Source organism: Diprion similis, chromosome 4, assembly GCF_021155765.1.
Source record: "Diprion similis isolate iyDipSimi1 chromosome 4, iyDipSimi1.1, whole genome shotgun sequence".
Classification (NCBI taxonomy): Eukaryota; Metazoa; Arthropoda; class Insecta; order Hymenoptera; family Diprionidae; genus Diprion; species Diprion similis.
In genome coordinates, this window is record NC_060108.1 from 12,646,076 (window position 1) to 12,665,411 (window position 19,336).

The following is a 19,336-nucleotide window of genomic DNA, read 5'->3' on the forward strand; positions in this document are numbered from 1 at the left end:
CAGACTTCTTGTGCAGGTTTGAAAAACACGTGGTTTTGTTGTGACAGTTGAAACGGACTTTGCTTGTATGAGTGTGAGGTTTTTTGTATTGATTATATATCCTTGTTTGTTGTTGTAAAACGTTTCACGAATTGAAAGATGAAGAAGAAAAAAAAACTGTCGCCGCGACGCGGCGCGTTTTGTTAAAAAGATAAAATTCCCGCACTGCTAGTGATGTATCGTTTATTGTTTTTTACTCTTCTCTCTCTCTCTCTCTCTCTTTCTCTGTTCTCTCGACGATTGGTGAATCACTTTTGCCAAACTTTTATTATTATCCTTTTCTTTAATCAAACAAGTCGCCAACTTCCTCTCTCCCTCTTTTTCTCCCTCTCTTTCCCTCTTCCAAGATAGACGAATTGACGTGGTTCAAAGGTTACTGTATCAGCGATTATTAACAATCAATAACAAACTCGGAACAGATCGATCGTGCACTTATAAATTTAAATCATCTACTCTTTGCGCGAATCTAGTATATCTATAGTATCAATGGTTAATTCTAAACCATATATACAAGATTTCACCCGGTTCCTTTCAAACGTGGAACAGAAAAATTATTGTATGCTTTGTGTTTGGTAGTTTGCTAATCAGATCGCGGGCATGTCTTTTATATACACGTCGACTGCCGCTCCCGCATTCAGGCGCCGCCCCCTTTCTCCGTTGGTGGGGGACGTTCGCCGACGTGCGCCGTGCGAATTTCTTCTCGCCGATTCGAAACACGCCGTGGACTACCAGGAACCTATACCAACCTGCACTTGGAGCCTCTCGTTTTTCAAACTGCGCGGGCGCGGGCGCGGCGACCGGACCTGCTACGCAGCCCCAAAAGCCCCTTGATCTCTATATATCCGGATCCAACCACCTTCGTGGATCATCTACGTTGCATCTTCCTCATGATCGTTTTATGGATCTCCTTCGGATCTGATACCGATTATGCATCCGCCGTTTACCGCCTTTTTTTTTCCTTGTCGTCGTCGTTGTTGACTTGATTTTGTTTCTGTTTTTTTTTTTTTGCTGTATCAATGAAACTGTTTCATTCATGTGTCAATGTTTGAAGTCTGAGTCAGAGATTTAGGGATGTAAACATTGTAGTATTGAATTTTTTTTTTTTTTTTTTTTTTTTTTTTAGCGCGCTTTCCGCTTTTTTGGATTGACGAATTCGCGATTCTCTTTCACTATCTCCACTCACGTCACGTGGTTATTTTAAATTTTGAACCCCGCTCAAGGTGACGAATAAATTTTTCTCCCCTTTCTTGGTCTGGTTGTAAAAAGCGCGACGTAACTTACTCAAAAAACTAGAAGAAAAAAAAAAACTTGAAGCGTCTGGTTTAAAAAACTCGGAAAATATTCGGTTTTCCCAAACACGTAAGAATCCACAAAAGCAACAATATAACAGTATAACGTATCTCGAGTACGATTCTAGCCCGAAATTCAATCTCATGTTTAAACCAGTCAATCTGCAGGGTCATTTTGAGGTCTGTCAAATTATCTGAGAGGTCGGTGACGTAGGTCATTAGGTCAGAAGGAAAGAACAGGGAGGATGTGAGCGATCATCGACTCCCTGTATTCGGATGAAAAAAAAAAACTGCAAAATAGTAAATGTTTATTCGCACTAAGGTGCAAGATGCGTTTTTGCGTAACCTTGATCACAATCGAAGGGTATTTTTGCTACCTTGTGACGCGTCGCGACGCGACACGACGAAACGAGGAGAGACGAGGAGACGCAACGGCTCGTTTATTCTCAAGTGACGTACAGTTATATGTCACGCAATACGATACTTCGTATGAATTCGCGCGAGTTTTCACACACAAACACACCTATACTCAAGCACATCCATAGTGTATGCGCAATTAATCCTCGACGTAGAGAGTGGAAAGATTTCGCGTTATACTGCACCACAGTTACAGAAGGATATCCTGCTAGGAATATAAAATTGCTCACGCGGATGTCTGTTGTTAGACTATTTTCGAAATCTGATATCTTCCATATCTGAGCACATATGTAGGTATATACATACATGTAATATATATACCTCTGGGTGGACAGTCTGAATTTTTGGCACAATATACGCGTGCTTTTTGACAAAGAACCAGTCTTACGTGTATACCATCGTGAAGGATCAATTAGGATCTATAGTAACATTCGTTAATGGGTTCTCAGTGGCTCACGATTTTTTTTTCATTTTTTTTTTACCCCTATTTAAAACTGGAACGTGTTTCCTTCCTTGTTTCAGGTTTTATTACGAGAAAATGGTAAGCCACTGGGAACCTATTAATGGACGTTACTGTACCCGCAGCACTTTGGACTCTACGGCGTAGTTTTGAATCCGACTAACGTATCCGTTTTTTGCCATTTTTATTTTCCTCACGACGAAGTCGCCGAGTAAATTTTGCAAATTTAAACACGAAGACGACATTAATAATTGATTTTTTTTTTTGTTATATTGGCGATTAGAAGTTCTTTGACTCTTTTTTTTTTTTAATAATTTTACGCGTCTTTATACGTGCCGGATGTATGATTTACGGAATTATAATTGTGCTTGTATATTTGCCTGGAGTTTATACGTTACATGAGCCTATAGAATACGCGGGGATTCAGATTTTTTTACAATTTATCAAATTTGAATATTCGAATCGTCGAAAATGTGACGAATTCGTGAATTATTATTATTATCACCTTGTCAGCGAAAATCAAAGATAAATACAAAAATTATTCTACGCAGCTCGTGATATGGAATTTGAAAAATTGACCCCACTAACGAAAATGGAACCACTAATCGATATCGGTTATACTTACTACTTAGATAATGCTGTAATTTGTTAAAAACTTGCGTCTTCGAATCGCGTGATCTCTTGTGAATACAATTTTGGAAATATTATTACATCATATTTAACAAATAGTAGTAAATTCAGCCGAGCGTTCGCGTCGTTTGAACAACTTTCGCACGTGCTAGACTTGACGCCTGAGTATATAAAGAATTTTTAGCCTAGCAACCGAAATTTTCTATTGGCCCAGACACTTGGGCACACATGGCATTGTAATTCATTCTTCCGTCATAATTCATGACCTAATATTGAACTGATCAATTTATGTCCTCAATTACGGATAATACACACGGGTGTCTTATACACCATACATATCCTATTAATATGTACTATATATACTCATCAAGCAGTGAACAGTAAATTATATTTCTCACCTTGTATACACATTTACATAACTTGCCTTTAATATTATGTAAACATAACATCTGTAATGTATTATACCTACTAACAAAAAATGGTTATTATACACACAAGTTGCGAAAAACTTCCTTTGCTCACCGATAATAATTATCATTTTTTATGCATGTAATTTTCGCCTCTTTTATTTACTTCAATTCTATCTCATTTTGGTAATATAGAATATTTACAGAAAACAAATTTAGGAACACTCTAAATTTCCAAGTATTGAAACAAATCGCGATCTGGTTTGAAAAAATTAATCACTAGTTGGATACAACTGATAAGACTTGGTAAGAGTTATCGGTATACAAGTTAAGGAAATGTGACGAATTCGTCTGACATGCGTCATTCTGTGCCATCCCGGATGGATAACGCAACTCGCCTACTGTTTCGGCGATACCAAATCATTGTTCTGGTACAGCATGTGACCAAGATGTGTTACATACGCTAGTATATAACATATATCTATCCAACAATCTATCATCGATTTTTGTTTACGCTAGATACGCAATTGACGAAACAACAACCCGTGTCGCTTCTTCTTTATAGATGTTACTCAATCCGCGTTCTTTTTTTCTTACATCCTCTTCCTTATCTCACCTCCATTTGCAATTAAAGAATCTTACTGCGGAAGTGGAGAAATAAATTTTTGGCCGATTTTCTTTTTTCATTCGAAAATCTCTTTCTTCTTCTTCTTCTTCTTGCTTGGAGGCTCGATTCAAATCACTGATTCATTCAAAAACTCGGGCCTTTATAAGAATATATATATATATATATACAAAAAAACACACAGTCACGCCATTTATTTATTTCCTATGTGAAATGAAAATGCATCGGAGTGTTTTCGTTCAGAATTGTTTATGGAATGGAACTGTTAATACCCTAAGGAGTATATATCATACATGTAAACACACATTGTACGTATAATAAACATATTATAAGGTATATCGAAACCGCGCAGTAACTGCGATTGTTGACAATGAAATCAGTGAAGTCAGTCCGGTTAATTCGGTTCATGATCTGTCGTGATTGTTGTAAACATTGTTCCCAAATTCGAAGCAATGAATAGTGTAAACACTTGATGTGTGTGAATTATCCGTTATTATCCGTAATCAACGTGCGTAAGTGATAAAATTTATATCTATATATACGTACATTATTGACATTCGGTATTCATGATTTGACGATGTGATATCGTAACAGGTTCATAATGTACACAAAGAGGCAGTGATGTATGCAATAATTACGGGCGAAAGAATCCCGTGCGAAGCGCATGATCGCTTTATCGTTACTATCGTAAATTTAAGCTCTTTGTTAGTTCAAGTCTATATGTATTAGGGTGGCGCAAAAAAAACCGACTATTTTTTTTTTTTTTTTTTTTTCTTTTTTTGAGTCTCGTGTGACAAAATGTTAGTTTTTGATGGTTTAAGAGCCTACTCCAAAGGACAGCTCAAAAAAAAAAATTTTAGGAGGTCGCTCCAAATTTTAAAAAATGTCAAAAATCGTCACAAAATTAAATTAAAAAAATTATAGTTTCAGTGTTTTGTTTGATTTTTAATTCATGTCGTGGTGTATTGTTATCGATTCTTTCATACTAAATTGAAGAAAAAAAATTTATGAAATTTTAATATGAATATAGTTAAAAGGTCGCTCGAAAAGATCTGAAGAAATGCACCGAAAAAATTGAAAAAAAAATTATGAGCGACCTTTCAAAATTCAAATTTTGAACTGAAACTTTCGAAAGCTTATTTTTTTTTTTTTTTTGTCTATAAAATTATACCGTAACGAGAAATTTTTTTTTTTTTTCTAAATCGATTCTTAACGATTTCTTACGTTTTAAAAAATGTGGAGTGACCTCTTAAAATTTTTTTTCTGAACTGTCCTTCGGAGTGGGCTCTTAAAACATCAAAAACTAACATTTTGTCACACGAGACTCGAAGGAAAAAATAATAAAAAAAAAGTCAGTTTTTTTGCACCACCCTAATATGCATACATACATATTGCATATGTATATATGAAAAAAGTATAATGTAATACACCTCAACAGTTGTTAATCAATCCAACGCGCACACGCCATTGCATAACATCGTTGAACTACTTTACAACAGGTATAATAATTTTAAGAGAAATAGATAATCAGGTGTGTAGACGTTCAGCGAAAACCTCGCATCGTTATAAATATTACATTATTGGAAAGCTAGAAGTAAAATGCAATAACAATATTGGCGTCATTAGCGGTTGTTCTTTTGTATGGAATATATTACTGCAAGCATTTGATGACTGCGATGACCGATGACGTTTAGCCAATGTTTCCAGGGTGTCGTAAAGATAGATGCGTTATCTGTGATGTGTACGATGGAATCTCCGTGTTTCATCCTCGCCGATTCATAAGCCTGAGATAATACAAGAAATATCTTTAGGATTTGGATACCTACTCGGATCACAATAAACGCGACATCTTCATCGCAGTTTCTCAAGAACTCTTCGCGGTAGCTCGTACTTTGTTGATGAGATAAGCATGCCGAAAAATACTTATTATTGGACCCTTTATCACGTAGCCGATGTGTGTTTTTAACGTGTACAAGTGCAATCTCGTTTTACACACGGTTTCATGTCAGTCTCTGTGTTCTACGTTTCAAACTAATTAATACAAGGCCGCGGCACTGAGCAATAAGTCTCAACGCCATTTTACTGGTAACGAGTGTTCATCTATTGACTGTTTAATCACCTTTGAGGTCATTTCGAATCAAACGACCAGTTGGCGGGACTTCCTGAAGGTAAAGTGGACACGAGACTAAGGCCAGTTGCCGGAAATAGAAACCAAACGTTCTAATGCTTTTTTCAACAAGGTAGCGAAGTACGGAAATCAAAATTTTGGGAAATACCTTGAACTCCCAATGTTTCATGAAGATCAAGTTAGTAACGTTACTGTAACGTTGTTACTTCGCACTTTTAATTTGGTTTTCTTGCAGATGGTTCGTTACATTAACGTTACTGACTTCAGTCTCCTAATGCTTTTATAGAATTATGAGGCCGAAGCTTAACTAGGTACAGTTTTTTACTTCCAAAATGTTTAACACGTTTGACTGCTAACTTTGGCTATTAGCTTCAGTTTCAAAATCGGACCTTCATTGGAGTGATGTAACGGGTCAAATTCTGCCTTGATCTATGGACTTGAAAATCAATCCACGTGGCTTGGTCCTTGTGTTTCTTCTTTATCTTCTCGATGGCAATGAGCCGGTAATTCCATTAAAGTACCTCTTCACAGCGCATCCATCACTCATTAGAGTTGGAATCGCATGATTGAACGATTTGGAACATACTTTTCATCGGAGTAATTTAGCAACGTGTTTGGGAATCCACCGATTCGTTAAATTACGAATCGGCAGTCGGGATGTGAATTTAGAAAATTCCGCATGGTGAGGAAGAGTGATCGCAATGTTAATGACCACATAATGCTATTGGCAATATCTCAATGCCATCGCGAGATAAGAGGTTCAAAAATAAATTACTGACATATTGAATTATCTGCCTAATATAATCGACGGCCTAAGTTATACTCGCATTTTTCAATTGCAGATTGCGTTCAATGCCAAGGCAGCGGAATCAGTTGTAACAACTAAGTAGTTCATTTTTCAAACGAAGTTCACGGGCCTTGAAATCTGGTCTAAAATAGTCAGTCAAGTCAGTTCCGCTATCGGTTTTCTCCAATCCATTTCGAGACTTTTCATCCAACCGTTTAAAATTTTATTACACAATGTGAAATTTCTGTGAATCATCTGAAATCTTTGTAACTCTGTAACCAAATGCTTCAAGCCTTCGTGCGATAAAAGCTGACGACATCAGGCACTCACATGTCTTTAGGCCACGCGGCATTGCTTCCTGACTCTCTACGATCAGTTATCGAGACTGCAAATTTCTGATCAGATACTTTTCCTGCCAACATGTGTTTGTCGTCTTCGATAACAGAGCGATTGAGCCTGCAGTTCAGATTACAGACCAGTTTAGATCATTGCTCTACATAAAGACATCTTTCTTTCGCAAATTTTTCTTCCACGTGTCAAAGACCTTGTCTAACTTCATCCAAGAATTTAATCAAGCTTGAGTCTGGGTCAGCATTACTTATATACATATAACGCGTTATACAAGACGTTGAACGAAATTGGCGAAACCTTCTGAAATCCCGTTACACGTATCAATCTGATGAAATTTCTGACATTCTTATGACACTTTAACTGCTCCTTTATAAAGTTCTGTGCTTATTTATTTTTCTTAATCTCTTCAATAACTCGATTCGTGACTAAATTCTGACTTTTAACAAGTTTCACAATTTGGTACACTTTGGTGTTTATATGGATGAAAGTAACTTTGTAAGATTTCTCGCCATAACTTCAAATTATATTATATACACGCTATGAATATGGCCACAATTGGATCGAGCAATGGTCACCACACTGGTTCGAAATTACCAAAATCAGCACATTCATACAATTGCGATTAATTTGTTTCAATAACGTCATACGAGGAATCAACAAGACAAACCAAAACAGCATCGCATAGATTCTTCTCTAGTATTTCCTTTTTCAAATCCCATGTTTTTGTTTCTTTCCCTTTTTTTTTTTTGAATGTTTTTTGCCTGGACAACGTCGGGGAAACTGCATAATAGATGCGAATTTTGACCTTGACTCCGGGACTACGGCAGCCATGCAGGCACCTTGAGAAAATCGAAATGCTTCGCGAATGCGTTTCGCCATAGCTGACGATGGGTTTGTTTTTCTCCTCGTCTGGAATTGATCGTTTTCATCGTTTTTTTTTTTCAATTTTTTTTGTCACCCACGCTTCATCTGTTTTCACACTTACTTATTGTATCGAATGTATATATGCTGTACACCGTGCCTTATAGATTGTGATATTGACGATACTCGTTTCTACGGCATGGATGGTAAAAAATACTTGTATAAAATTCTGTCGAGTATTGATCAGTTATTCGACGTTGTTATTAACGTTTCTCTGTACAATTGCCCGCCTCTATAAATACTTTTACTTATCTATACATATTATAATTTATTTATGTTTTTCTCTGACGTGAAATGTTACAAGCAGACAGCGCCTGCATGTTGTCAGTTTTTACTTCTTTTGTCGTAATTGTACATATATATATATATAAATGTATAGTGTATTCCGGTGGTGGATAATATCGGCTATTCGATAATTCCTTGAAAATTTGTGGTTTCTTTTTTTTTTTTTTTTTTTTTTTTTTACGTTTCCGTCTCACTGGTTTACCTCTTCTTCGTTTCTTATTAAACAATATTAAACTTCTCGTAACGCTTGGTACTGGTTATTTTTTTCTTGAAGGAAAAAAAAAAAAAAAAAAAAAAATCTTCGGTAAAAGAAAAAAGACTGTAAGACATAAAATTGTCGAATTTAAATGAAAACAAAAACGAATATGACAGAAATTCTCAAACGTAATGAAAAAATGAATGGTGAACCGGGTTTTTTTCTCTTCGTCTTTTTTCTGGGGGTGTGAAAAAAAAAAACTTTCACCATTTTAAGTCGAAAACCTTTAAAGTTTATATCTACGCTGATTATTTCCCGTTAATTAGTCACTCGGTGTTGATTAATTTTTGTATTTCTTGAAACGAGTGTATAAATATGCATGATAAATAATTTGTGTAGCTGAATCGTGCAAACACGTAACGATCAAATACGCAATACCCAAATCAGAATAATAAGAAAAACGAAGTAGTATGAAAAGCGAATACGAAGGAAGAAAAAACGAAGGTGTGAAGCCGTACGTCGTTACGATAACTCTTTAACCGTCAGGAAGAAGCGTATTTATAGAATGTCCCTTCCCCACTCCCACCCCTAAAAAAAAATCGCACCGGAACGTCTACTCCTCCACATTTTTATTTTTATTCTTTTGATCCGCTCTCTCTCATTCTTGTATAATAACTGCCGAAAATAAATCCAATATTACTCATTTGTTTTCGGCTTATTAGTTTTACTCATACTTGTTACTTTTGTACAATATGTAGGGGAGGGTGGGTGGGGCAAAGTGGGCCCCTTAAGAAAATGATGCCTAAAATCAGAGTAAAATGTTTTAGAGTAATTATAATTTACGAATAATTCATATTCAAGAAAAAAGTTCAGGCAGTTAATTTTATCTCTTGTGATTTAAAAATTTTCAGTAGTCCCACTTTGACCCCAAAAATTTTTTAGACGTTAACAATTTTAAGGGGCCCACTTTTCCCCACCCTCCTCTATCTATTAGTGTACCCATTCCATATCACGTGGATAATTAAAACTCTTAATAAACATAAGATTAAGTAACACGTGGTTATCAGTGCGATTTCACGATCATCATTCACCCTCGGTGAAGGTCAGTAATGAACGGATAACTAAATCTGAATGTGCAGCATATGTAGATTATGCATACATTACGCCATATGTATAATGACACTGGTATACACTTGTGAAATGATATGACGTAGTGATAAACATGTGACGTTTATTGTTGCGAACGGGATAAGGAAACTTGATGATAATTTTTTTTTATTTTTTTTAATTTTTTTTTATAAACAATTCTTTTCTCTTTTCATTTCTCTGTTTTTTTCAGTCGTATTTCAAGCCGCTGTTGAATTTTTTGAAGTATAAAAGTTTTTCATGCATAACATCGTATTGTTGTTTAATCACTTTTTAGATTTCAAAATTTAACACTCCTCATAATAATTAGAAATTCGAACAAGAAACTTTCGAATTTAGGTGAAAGTTTATTGAATCATCGAAGAAAATTTTACCAATAAAGTTCTTGATAATCTGTCCTTTTTATTCCAAATAAAATGCATTTCTAGCGAACATGAAACAACTTGTTCGTAAATTCGTGTCTCACGTGGTTGTCATCTGTTTCGTATAAGAATTCCTCGCGTGTGGAATGAATGATTAACTTGGCGATGAAGCCACAGGCGTTTCCTGATTACTCTCTACGCGATGAAAAGATCGCGATTCCTGCATCCGCACGTGTGATGGTCAAAAATCTCGCCATATAGCCATAATCGTAAGACAAACATATTGTGGGATGACGAAAAACATACGCCATAAAATAAAATCGGTTATCACGCCATCGAATCTTGAGCAATTACGGTACGGATTACCGACCGATCCCATTATCGGCCGATACCGACGCGTCGGTAAAACAGGGCGATTATTCCGATCGATTTAGACAATTGGAAACTGCATCGCGATCTCGTATAGAGATGAGATATCGTCGTCGTCGGAATTCGAACACCAGCGTCACACTTTTGAGAGTGAATATTGCGCAAAAGAGACGCGCGTGATGCTGGCGTACTAGAAAAAGATATTTGTTTGCCGTGGTTGCGAATTCTCGTACTAACCTGAGTCTCCACGCAAAAACTACTCTCTCGATCTCTCTTTTTTTCTTTTTTTTTTACCCTGCGGGTAAAGGTGATTGAACGTGGTTGCCGTCACGTTTCCATCGCGAAACACGACGCCGCGTGAATCCCGTGCATGAGGTCACGTTTACCATCCAATCCGTCGGCCTTCCTTTCGCAACTTCCAAGGGTCTTCGAACCGACACGCGAAAATTGTTGGAGGCTCGATCGCTTCTGCTTTCATATTTTTGTTTATCGCTGCTGTACTACGGTTTATCCACCTTCTGACGTTTTCCAGATTATTTTCGTCATCTTTGAGGCAAGAGTTAACGATTGTGACGATCGAAGTGACGCTTGGTTACATAATAAATATCCTGCTCGGTGACTGTGCAACTATACTCCTCATCCTTTCACTCTCCCGCAGTTCAATGCGCGATATCACATCTTAGCTTCAGTAGTCCTTAAAAATCTTGGATTTATATTCTAATTTGCAAATCACTGACGAGACTCCGAGGTGATTATTCATCAGGGTCTTTAGACACAGGGAAAGTCTTGAAAACCGGAAAAACTCGGGGAATTTCTTATAGTAGGGATAACTAAAGGAAAAGTCAGGGAATTTTGAAAAATGAAACTGGAATTCTGAGTCTTTCAAAGAAATAAACTCGTTCTTATACCAAGTATTATCGATCTTGAGGAAAAGACTTGTACTTGAAATTTTGCTTCATCGCACCACTTTATAAATTCAATAAAAGGCAACGTGGCGCACGACGAACCCTTTAAGCCGCTAGTTATTTTTTGTGGCTTTTGAACAAATAATTTATTATTCTACCATAATTAAAGAAAAAAATCATTTCCGGGGCTCGATGGATCCAAAAATCTGCAAACAACGAAACGAAGCGCCAAACGTCTTGCATGCGCATCGCAGCTTTGGCAAGAGAGAGAAACGAAATTTAAAAAGAAAAATGTAAATAACGACGAAAATAATTTAACGCACGAATGTCTGGCGTCCTCGTCAATCAACGGAAAACTTTTGACCGCGTTCTAAGTACGTAGGTGTTGCATGTCGTCGAGGATAAAAGTGAATTTGCCACATATTAAGCGCGAACTTTGTGCGCATATAATAAATTTAATCGGAACGAGGCTGACGCATGTCATGAATTTCGATACACCCCTGCGATTATATGTATATAGTCATGCGTTTTGTCCGATATTTTGTAACACGTATGTATATATATATACGCTGTTCTACTACAACGTCGTTGGGGAAAAATATAATTATAGGGAAAGAAATGACGGGAATAAAGTTCGCGGGGTTTTTTCCCTCTTGGAAAGAGTAGAATACTTGTAAATTACAAAGATGAAACTGGTAATTTAGTCTCTAGGATTTTTCAAACTGTGGCTCAACTTTCCTGACGTGACGATGCAGTTTTGCACAAGCCGAAGAATGCATCTGAATGACAAATCATTATTTTCACATTTTATTCCCTAACGTATTGCTTACGGAATTACTTTATTGGCTACATCAGCTCGTGGACGATAAGATAACTTAAATTCGAATTGTAAACGATTTCGAATCCACTCACAGAGGTCCAGACTTCCAGATGACACAAGTCTGCAGGTACATATACAGTGAAATATTCCTTTATTGCCATGTACAATAAACAAGTAATAAAGTTTTCTTTATTACTGATTAATAAATATAATTTATCGGTTTATTACCATCGCGTGGTAAATCTTTATTACAAAATTTTCAGGGCAACATAAATCTTTGTTGTTATAGATCAGTGCTCTCTTGTCACTTGTTGTCTTGTTGTCTTGCATTATTACCGCTAAATTAATCTATACAACAATCGTTCCGCGTTACAATTATCATTACTCATAATATAACACCTGTTATTACGTATATATATTATATACAATATATTATAATCATTTTTATTATATATAATATATAACATTTTTTTCAACTATCCAATTCACAATTTTCGGTATTTTATTAATAGCACTTGAGTGGCGAAAAACGAACCGAATGACTTTTTTCTTCGATTGTCAAAAAAAAAAAAATGACGAAGAAAAAATTACGGAATGGCAATTCTGTCGAAGTTTAAATAAAAAATAATGAATAAAACAAACGAAAATTGCGATAAGAACACGTGGCTTGCTGATTAAATACACAATTTTTGGAAATTTCCCTCAAATCGAAGAAAAATTGAAGAGCGTATCGTACTAAATAATAAAAACCTGTTGCAAATACTTTTCCTGTGCGTATGAAAATAGCCTAAAAATCTTGCTAATCAAATGATTATACGGATAATAAATTTCGTAAAAATGTCAACATAAATAAACGATTGAAAAACAAATAATCCTGTATTTGTTGAAAAATCATTAGATGCGACTAAGCATTTCAAAACTTTGAGAAAAAACCACGTCGATAATAAAGAAAAAGAAAAAAACCGGTGAATCATGGGTAACAATAAAAAATCCAAGCACTTTCCTTGCATTTTTTTCCCGACATTGCTAATCACTTCGCAGCAACATCGAAGCAGTATAACTAATATATTTATAATGAAAAAGCAAAAGATATCAAAAAGCCTCTCGACTGTTCCACGAGTCCAGCTTCTGCTCACTTCCTCTAATTTTCAGGCATTTCTTCCGCCATATTTTAATTTTAATGCGTCTTTCAACGATTAAATTTGAGGGAAAAAATTACGTTGAGCGATAAATCGCCCCTCAAAGTCTCTGCAGGCAGCTCCTTACGTCAGCTCCCTCTGCAGTAGATACTACGCTACGTATATTTACGTAGATATTATTATGTACGTACGTAATTTATAGACATGCAGAGTTCACGTGTCGATATGCTATCTAACTCTAATTTTTTATTTTTCATTACTCTCTTCGACGGTGAGAAAGAGATGATAGAGGGCAATAAAAATATACGCAGACTCTTGTCACGTGTGATCGACACGTGAAACGCGAATGCAACTTGTTTACAGAAAATGCAGAAAAGTTATAAATCAAAGGGAAGAATAATCTACACTAAATCCTTCGTTTTCTCTTTCCCTCTCCTTCTTCTATTATGTATAATAAGAGTAACGTTTACGCGTTCAAGGTGTTACGTGGATATTACAGATCCGAAGAACTTTTTTTTTTATGTAATGAAAGAATTATTTCATTCAAACTTTGAGCATATAAAAGAACAATATTTCAACAATGTTTTATGTAATATTTAATCGAAATTTTTGAAAACACTGCCGTTGAGAACTAGTTTTTGGAGAAACGCTTATCCTTACGGTGGTCAGGAGAACTCGTGATAACTTTATCTGAAATCAACCGATCAACTGAAAAAATTTGACCAAAACTTATTTCACAAGGCAATACGTGGTGTAGATTTTACCGGTAGTTCTACGTTTTTGCACACAACTTTACCAAAAATTCTCAAATTTCAATTTTTCCTTTTTTATTTTAAACAGTAAATATTTGGGTTTTTAACTTCAGATAAAGCTATCGTGAGTTATTCACACCAACCAGTGTTCAATGGTTAAATTTTGAAAAATTTTGAATGAATATTTTATAAAACATTGTTGAAATATAGTTCTTTCGCAAACTCAAAGTTATTTTATAATGACATGAAAAAAAAAAATTAGACAACATATGATTTTTTTTTTGGTCCTTCAAAAGCCATTTAACCCCTCAAACCACAGCATTTTCACGCCCCAAACTGTGTGGTGAATTTGTATCATGAAGAATTTTCTAGTATGTACGTTTTTTTGTTTCCATTGCTTCGTTATCCTATTTTAGACCACGGCAGGCCGTTGATACCGCGTCAACTACGCGCTGATGACCCCCGGAAGAAATTAAGTCATCCGATATGTAAATAAACATATATATTATTACATAACGGAAATGATTAAAACTGCAGGCCGTGCTCACCGATCCAAATCTTATGGCATTTCCTACTTTTATTATTTGGCTTATCATTTTTTTTTTTGGTTTTTTTTTTTTTCAATCTTTATTGTCTTGTTTGTAACTTGATTAAATGACTTGATTAAAAATCGTTGCCAACATTACTAAAGTTGAAATATGAAAAATATTACGACACATTTATTCTTTACGACATATTTTTAATATTAGAAATATATCTATTGAGACAACAAATTTCAATCTCGCCTTCATTGAATTATCTCTGCGCAATGACATATTATTTTGATCGTTGATCCGAACTGCTTAGCAGGTGATAATAATCGATCATTGGAGAATGTTTACTTCATAATCGTCCCGTGATCAACAAAATGAATTGGTTTGTTGTTGAAATTATTTGTTGAAAACGAGACGTTATTCTTAAAAAAATAAGCAGAGAAAAAATAATGGAATACAAAGAGAATTGACTGAATTAATCACTCACTTTTTTTTTTACATATCTTTGGTAAAAGAACGCAATCATTGCGACAGAAGAGGTCGCTTGACCCGCGGCTAATGACCATGATCGAAGTTTCAGATATATATAAGAACTCTGCGTTACGTCGATTCTCAGTTTTGTCGACAATAATGCTTGACCTCGAATTATGTAGAAAACTTGTGCAAACTTTAATGCTCCGCGATTATTATTCGGGTGTTAAATAAGCAATCAAAGATTAACAACGAATATATGTCAACGTCGTTAACGACGGATGATAAACGGAAAAAAATCGTGAATTAAGACGTTATCACGGATCAAAAGTCGGTTACTGATCTGCCTCACTGTTTTTAACACAACTATAAACATCCTCATCCCAATGTATGTATGTATATATACTGTTTTACATATATTATGCGCGTGTTGTTTGTGCAGAGATAACAATTTCAGTCGTTCGATTTCCAGTTATTGATTAGCGATTAAAAATCGTTGAATTCGCGAGTGTGGAATTCGTTTATTCATTTATTCATAGAATTAATATGAGTCTGTTTAAACGAATGGTATACATTGTATATATATATACTTTACTTGATATTGCGATTAATCCTAGAATAAATATGAGTATTCGGTTAATGAGAATCTTGCTGTATATTCGCCACGGGATTTTACAAGCTGAAAGAATTTGTTGATAAGTAAGAAATCCCGATAAGGTTCAAGCTACTGGAATTTGTGACGGATAAAAATTTCCTTCGGTATTAAGACGATCTATTATTTTGCCTTGAAATGTATACTTTTAGACATTGTAAACGTGACACTTAAGATCCAATTCAGTTTGTCTCCATAGTTTTGAAATTCCGCGATAATTATAATGCGCGAGCAATTTCAAATTAAATATTGCGTATGACTCGGTTTATATATATATATACTTATATATACTTATATATACTTTTAGAAATGTATAAATTTCTTGTTCTTCAGAAATTTTTTTTATTCCAATTCTTCTTTCAAAACTTTATTAGAATACTAGAATAAGAATTGAAAAATGCAATTTATTGTATCAAACTTTTACATTAATTGATTGAAAAGTTGAATTGAAAATTAAAAATATAGACTTTAGAGTTCCTGAATATTGAAAACACCAAAGCATCATAAGCATTGTAGGTAGTTGTTTTTATGATGAACTCAAACTTTTGGGTTCAGTTACAGTGAGGGTCTAACGAGGTTAAATTATTATAACGGTATATATAAGCATAACACAACTGCGCAAGAACGTAAAATCTATTACTGTCGTACCTATTCAGCAACAATTTTTTCCCGTACATCGGCGTGTAGCAAAACGACAAAAATTATCGAGGTCGTCCAGCACATCGCCAAAAAATGGTTCCTTTGCAGTAAATTTCATTGTGTGAGTAGGCACTAGATTTCTCTCTGACACTACGCTTCGCCACTGTAGTAATCAATGTTTATATGTCATAGAATAATGATTATTTCATATGTAAACGCAGAAATGAAACTTGGAATTTAGAATTTTTGAGAGTTTGTTTATCGTAGGTATCGTGATATGTTTGATTTATAATAGATAGATATATTTCCATGGGATTACGACAAGTATGATTCAGATGTAAGTATCTACTTGATATAGGAATATTACTCCGCAAAAATATCGCGTCGCGCTTGCGATTAAACTCATCCTAGGAATTATTGTACACGCGGAGCTACAGTTATATAGGCACTTAATTTGTGGCGATCGCTTTAATTGATGCCATGCGAAGAAGCGGGTCGATTGGCGCGGTTCGAAAAGTTACTTCAGGATTGACCCCCGCGCATTGGGGAAGCTGCGCCCCCCTGGGACGGGTCAGGCTGTCGAGGTCGGCGTCGTCGACGTCGAAGTTGTTAAATAAATTGAAAAAAATAGCGTACGAGAGAGGAGAGAGAGAGAGAGTGGGGGAAAACCCATGGACCAGCTCTTTTACGTCTGACAATCAGTCGATACAGTGGAAGTTTTACAGATCATAGCCGCACATGAATTTACACTCCCACTTGGCACGCGCTAACTCGGATCGTCAGCCGAGCTCGATTGGCGGCTAAATTATTGTCAGGATAAGGGAGGAGAAGAAACGCGGCTTGGAATTCTCTACTGGAAATTTCCGGCGCAGTCCAGCGGCCAATTTGCGTCGGGTAACATCAACGCGTTGTCACCTCATGATCCCCCTAATTACTATTTGAACCACGATTAGATCTCTCATCCTCATCGAACCCTTCGAAAGTTCTTACACGCATCTATTGGCTTCCTGTAAAAGAGACTCGTGAAATAATACATTACGCAACTAGTACGCAAAATACCTGATTACCACACTCGTTGCGCAAACTATTTTTCTTAACTGCGTGCGCAAAATAGCACATTATGGTCCCCTATGTATAGTGCATATAGTCCCGCATTAGTGCGGGAATGAGATGTTTCGCGCACTCATTTGGGTATGGAAAATCGAATTTTACGCACTCAGTTAGGAAAAGTAATTCTTCGGATACTCACCGAGTTTCGAAAGAGTCTGTAAAAATTTTGAATGGCAAAAAATTATCTCGTCAACTCTCAATAGCGTTTTTTTTCTAATCGCTTTATACTTTTCCTTCAATGCAAGTGTCTCCTTCAGTAATCGAATTCTACTCTCAATTTGTTTCAGATGCTTGTCTGAGATGCCAGGCCGAGAGCAAGAAAGATTTCTATGGAAAACAGGACTGCGTCGTTGTCTGGGGGGAGTGCAATCACTCCTTTCATTACTGCTGCATGTCACTCTGGGTCAAGCAGAATAACCGTTGTCCCCTGTGTCAACAGGAGTGGTCAATTCAGCGTATGGGAAAATAGCCTAACCAACAAGTCTCGCTTATTTGCCTAAACAATTATGCGCGCGCAATACGTCAAGCTTCTTTCTTTCACGTATTAGTTTCGGTTTTTATTTTTCGTAAAACTATTTTCGTTATATTTTTGTCCGTCTTTTTTACATTCCTAATTAGTTTTTTTTTTTTTTTTTTTTCATTTTACGTCACCTTCCTCGACTCGAACTCTGGGATGGCTCTGTGACGGGTGTATAAATTATCAACTTTATGCTATAATGCATAAAGATAGCTTTTTTATTGTTTGTTATGCAAGATGATTTTCATCTAGGATGAAAGTATACATAGGAATAAAAATCGTTTTAATTCATAGTAAATCATTGATTATAATAAAATGAGTTATACAACCTTAGAATAAGAGATTTTATTCCGAACTCAACTATAATCTTGGCTTTTTTTTTACCTCAATAACGAGATAAAAGTTGCCTATTATTTCATCTTTATTTTATTCCCCGTCTGTCAGAAAAAGTACCATTTTCATCCCGGATTTTCGGAAAATATGAGGTCATATTTCTCGTAAATTTGAATCACTCGAACCTGCGGGAATAATCTCGACTTTATTCTCTTGATTCAAAATGTACTATTATGGTAAATACACTACACGGAAAAAATGTAATGTAGATTTTATATTAAATTTGTTGTGGTGAATATGTCGAGAGCTTTTTTTCGGACTCGAATCTTCATCAATTGTGATAAATCTACCTAAACATATTGTAAGTTTTACTATTGATTCTGAAATCTTATTATCGGATCTGTAAATCTTGCCACAATTGCTGTAGATTTAACTTCAAAAAAATGCTGTCCATATATTAGACGTAGAAGATGTTAAATCTACAATATTTTTCTTGTCATGTAAGGTAGGTAATTATCTATAAGTTCTCTTTTTCTTTTCATCTTCATTCATTCTTATCATCATTCAAAATTGAGTGAAATCTTCCATACTTGTTTTCCAGAAAAAAAATCACCTCCACTAAACCGTTGTACGAATAAGAATATCACGTAATTGCAATTGTGAAGTTCGATATTGATAAAATGTACAATTAGTTGAATGTACAGTTTTCAAGTATGTTCAACTTTTTTTATTAATTATTATTTCCACCTGAAAGAAAAGCCTTAAATGTGACAAACTTAAGAGGAAAAAGGCACGGAATCAATTTTCAAAGAATGAAATATTGTATTAGTCATATTTTTGCGAATTTCACTTCATTTCCAACTTACTTTCGTCGTTACTCTAAACGGTAAAATACTTGATATATTTCCCAATATCGCTGAAAGTAATTCAAACTGTTATAACCCAACAAGGAACAGAGAATGATGTTCAATTTATTGCTGCAAATATAACCCAAAAACAACGTTTCTTTTGCTGGACAAAAAAAATTGCACGAATGTATCCCACTAGTTCATG

General features: G+C 35.5%; 1 protein-coding gene across 1 annotated transcript in view; it reads left to right on the forward strand.

Annotated features, from left to right (window-relative positions):
- The window catches only part of LOC124405135 (RING-box protein 2), a 49,028-nt gene extending 30,747 nt beyond the window's left edge, over positions 1-18,281 (forward strand). The window contains exon 2 of the mRNA XM_046879787.1: positions 17,721-18,281. Coding sequence (XP_046735743.1) covers positions 17,721-17,902 — 182 coding nt within the window. The 3' untranslated portion in view covers positions 17,903-18,281. The remainder of the gene's footprint in view (positions 1-17,720) is intronic.
- The last annotated feature ends 1,055 nt before the right edge of the window (positions 18,282-19,336 follow it).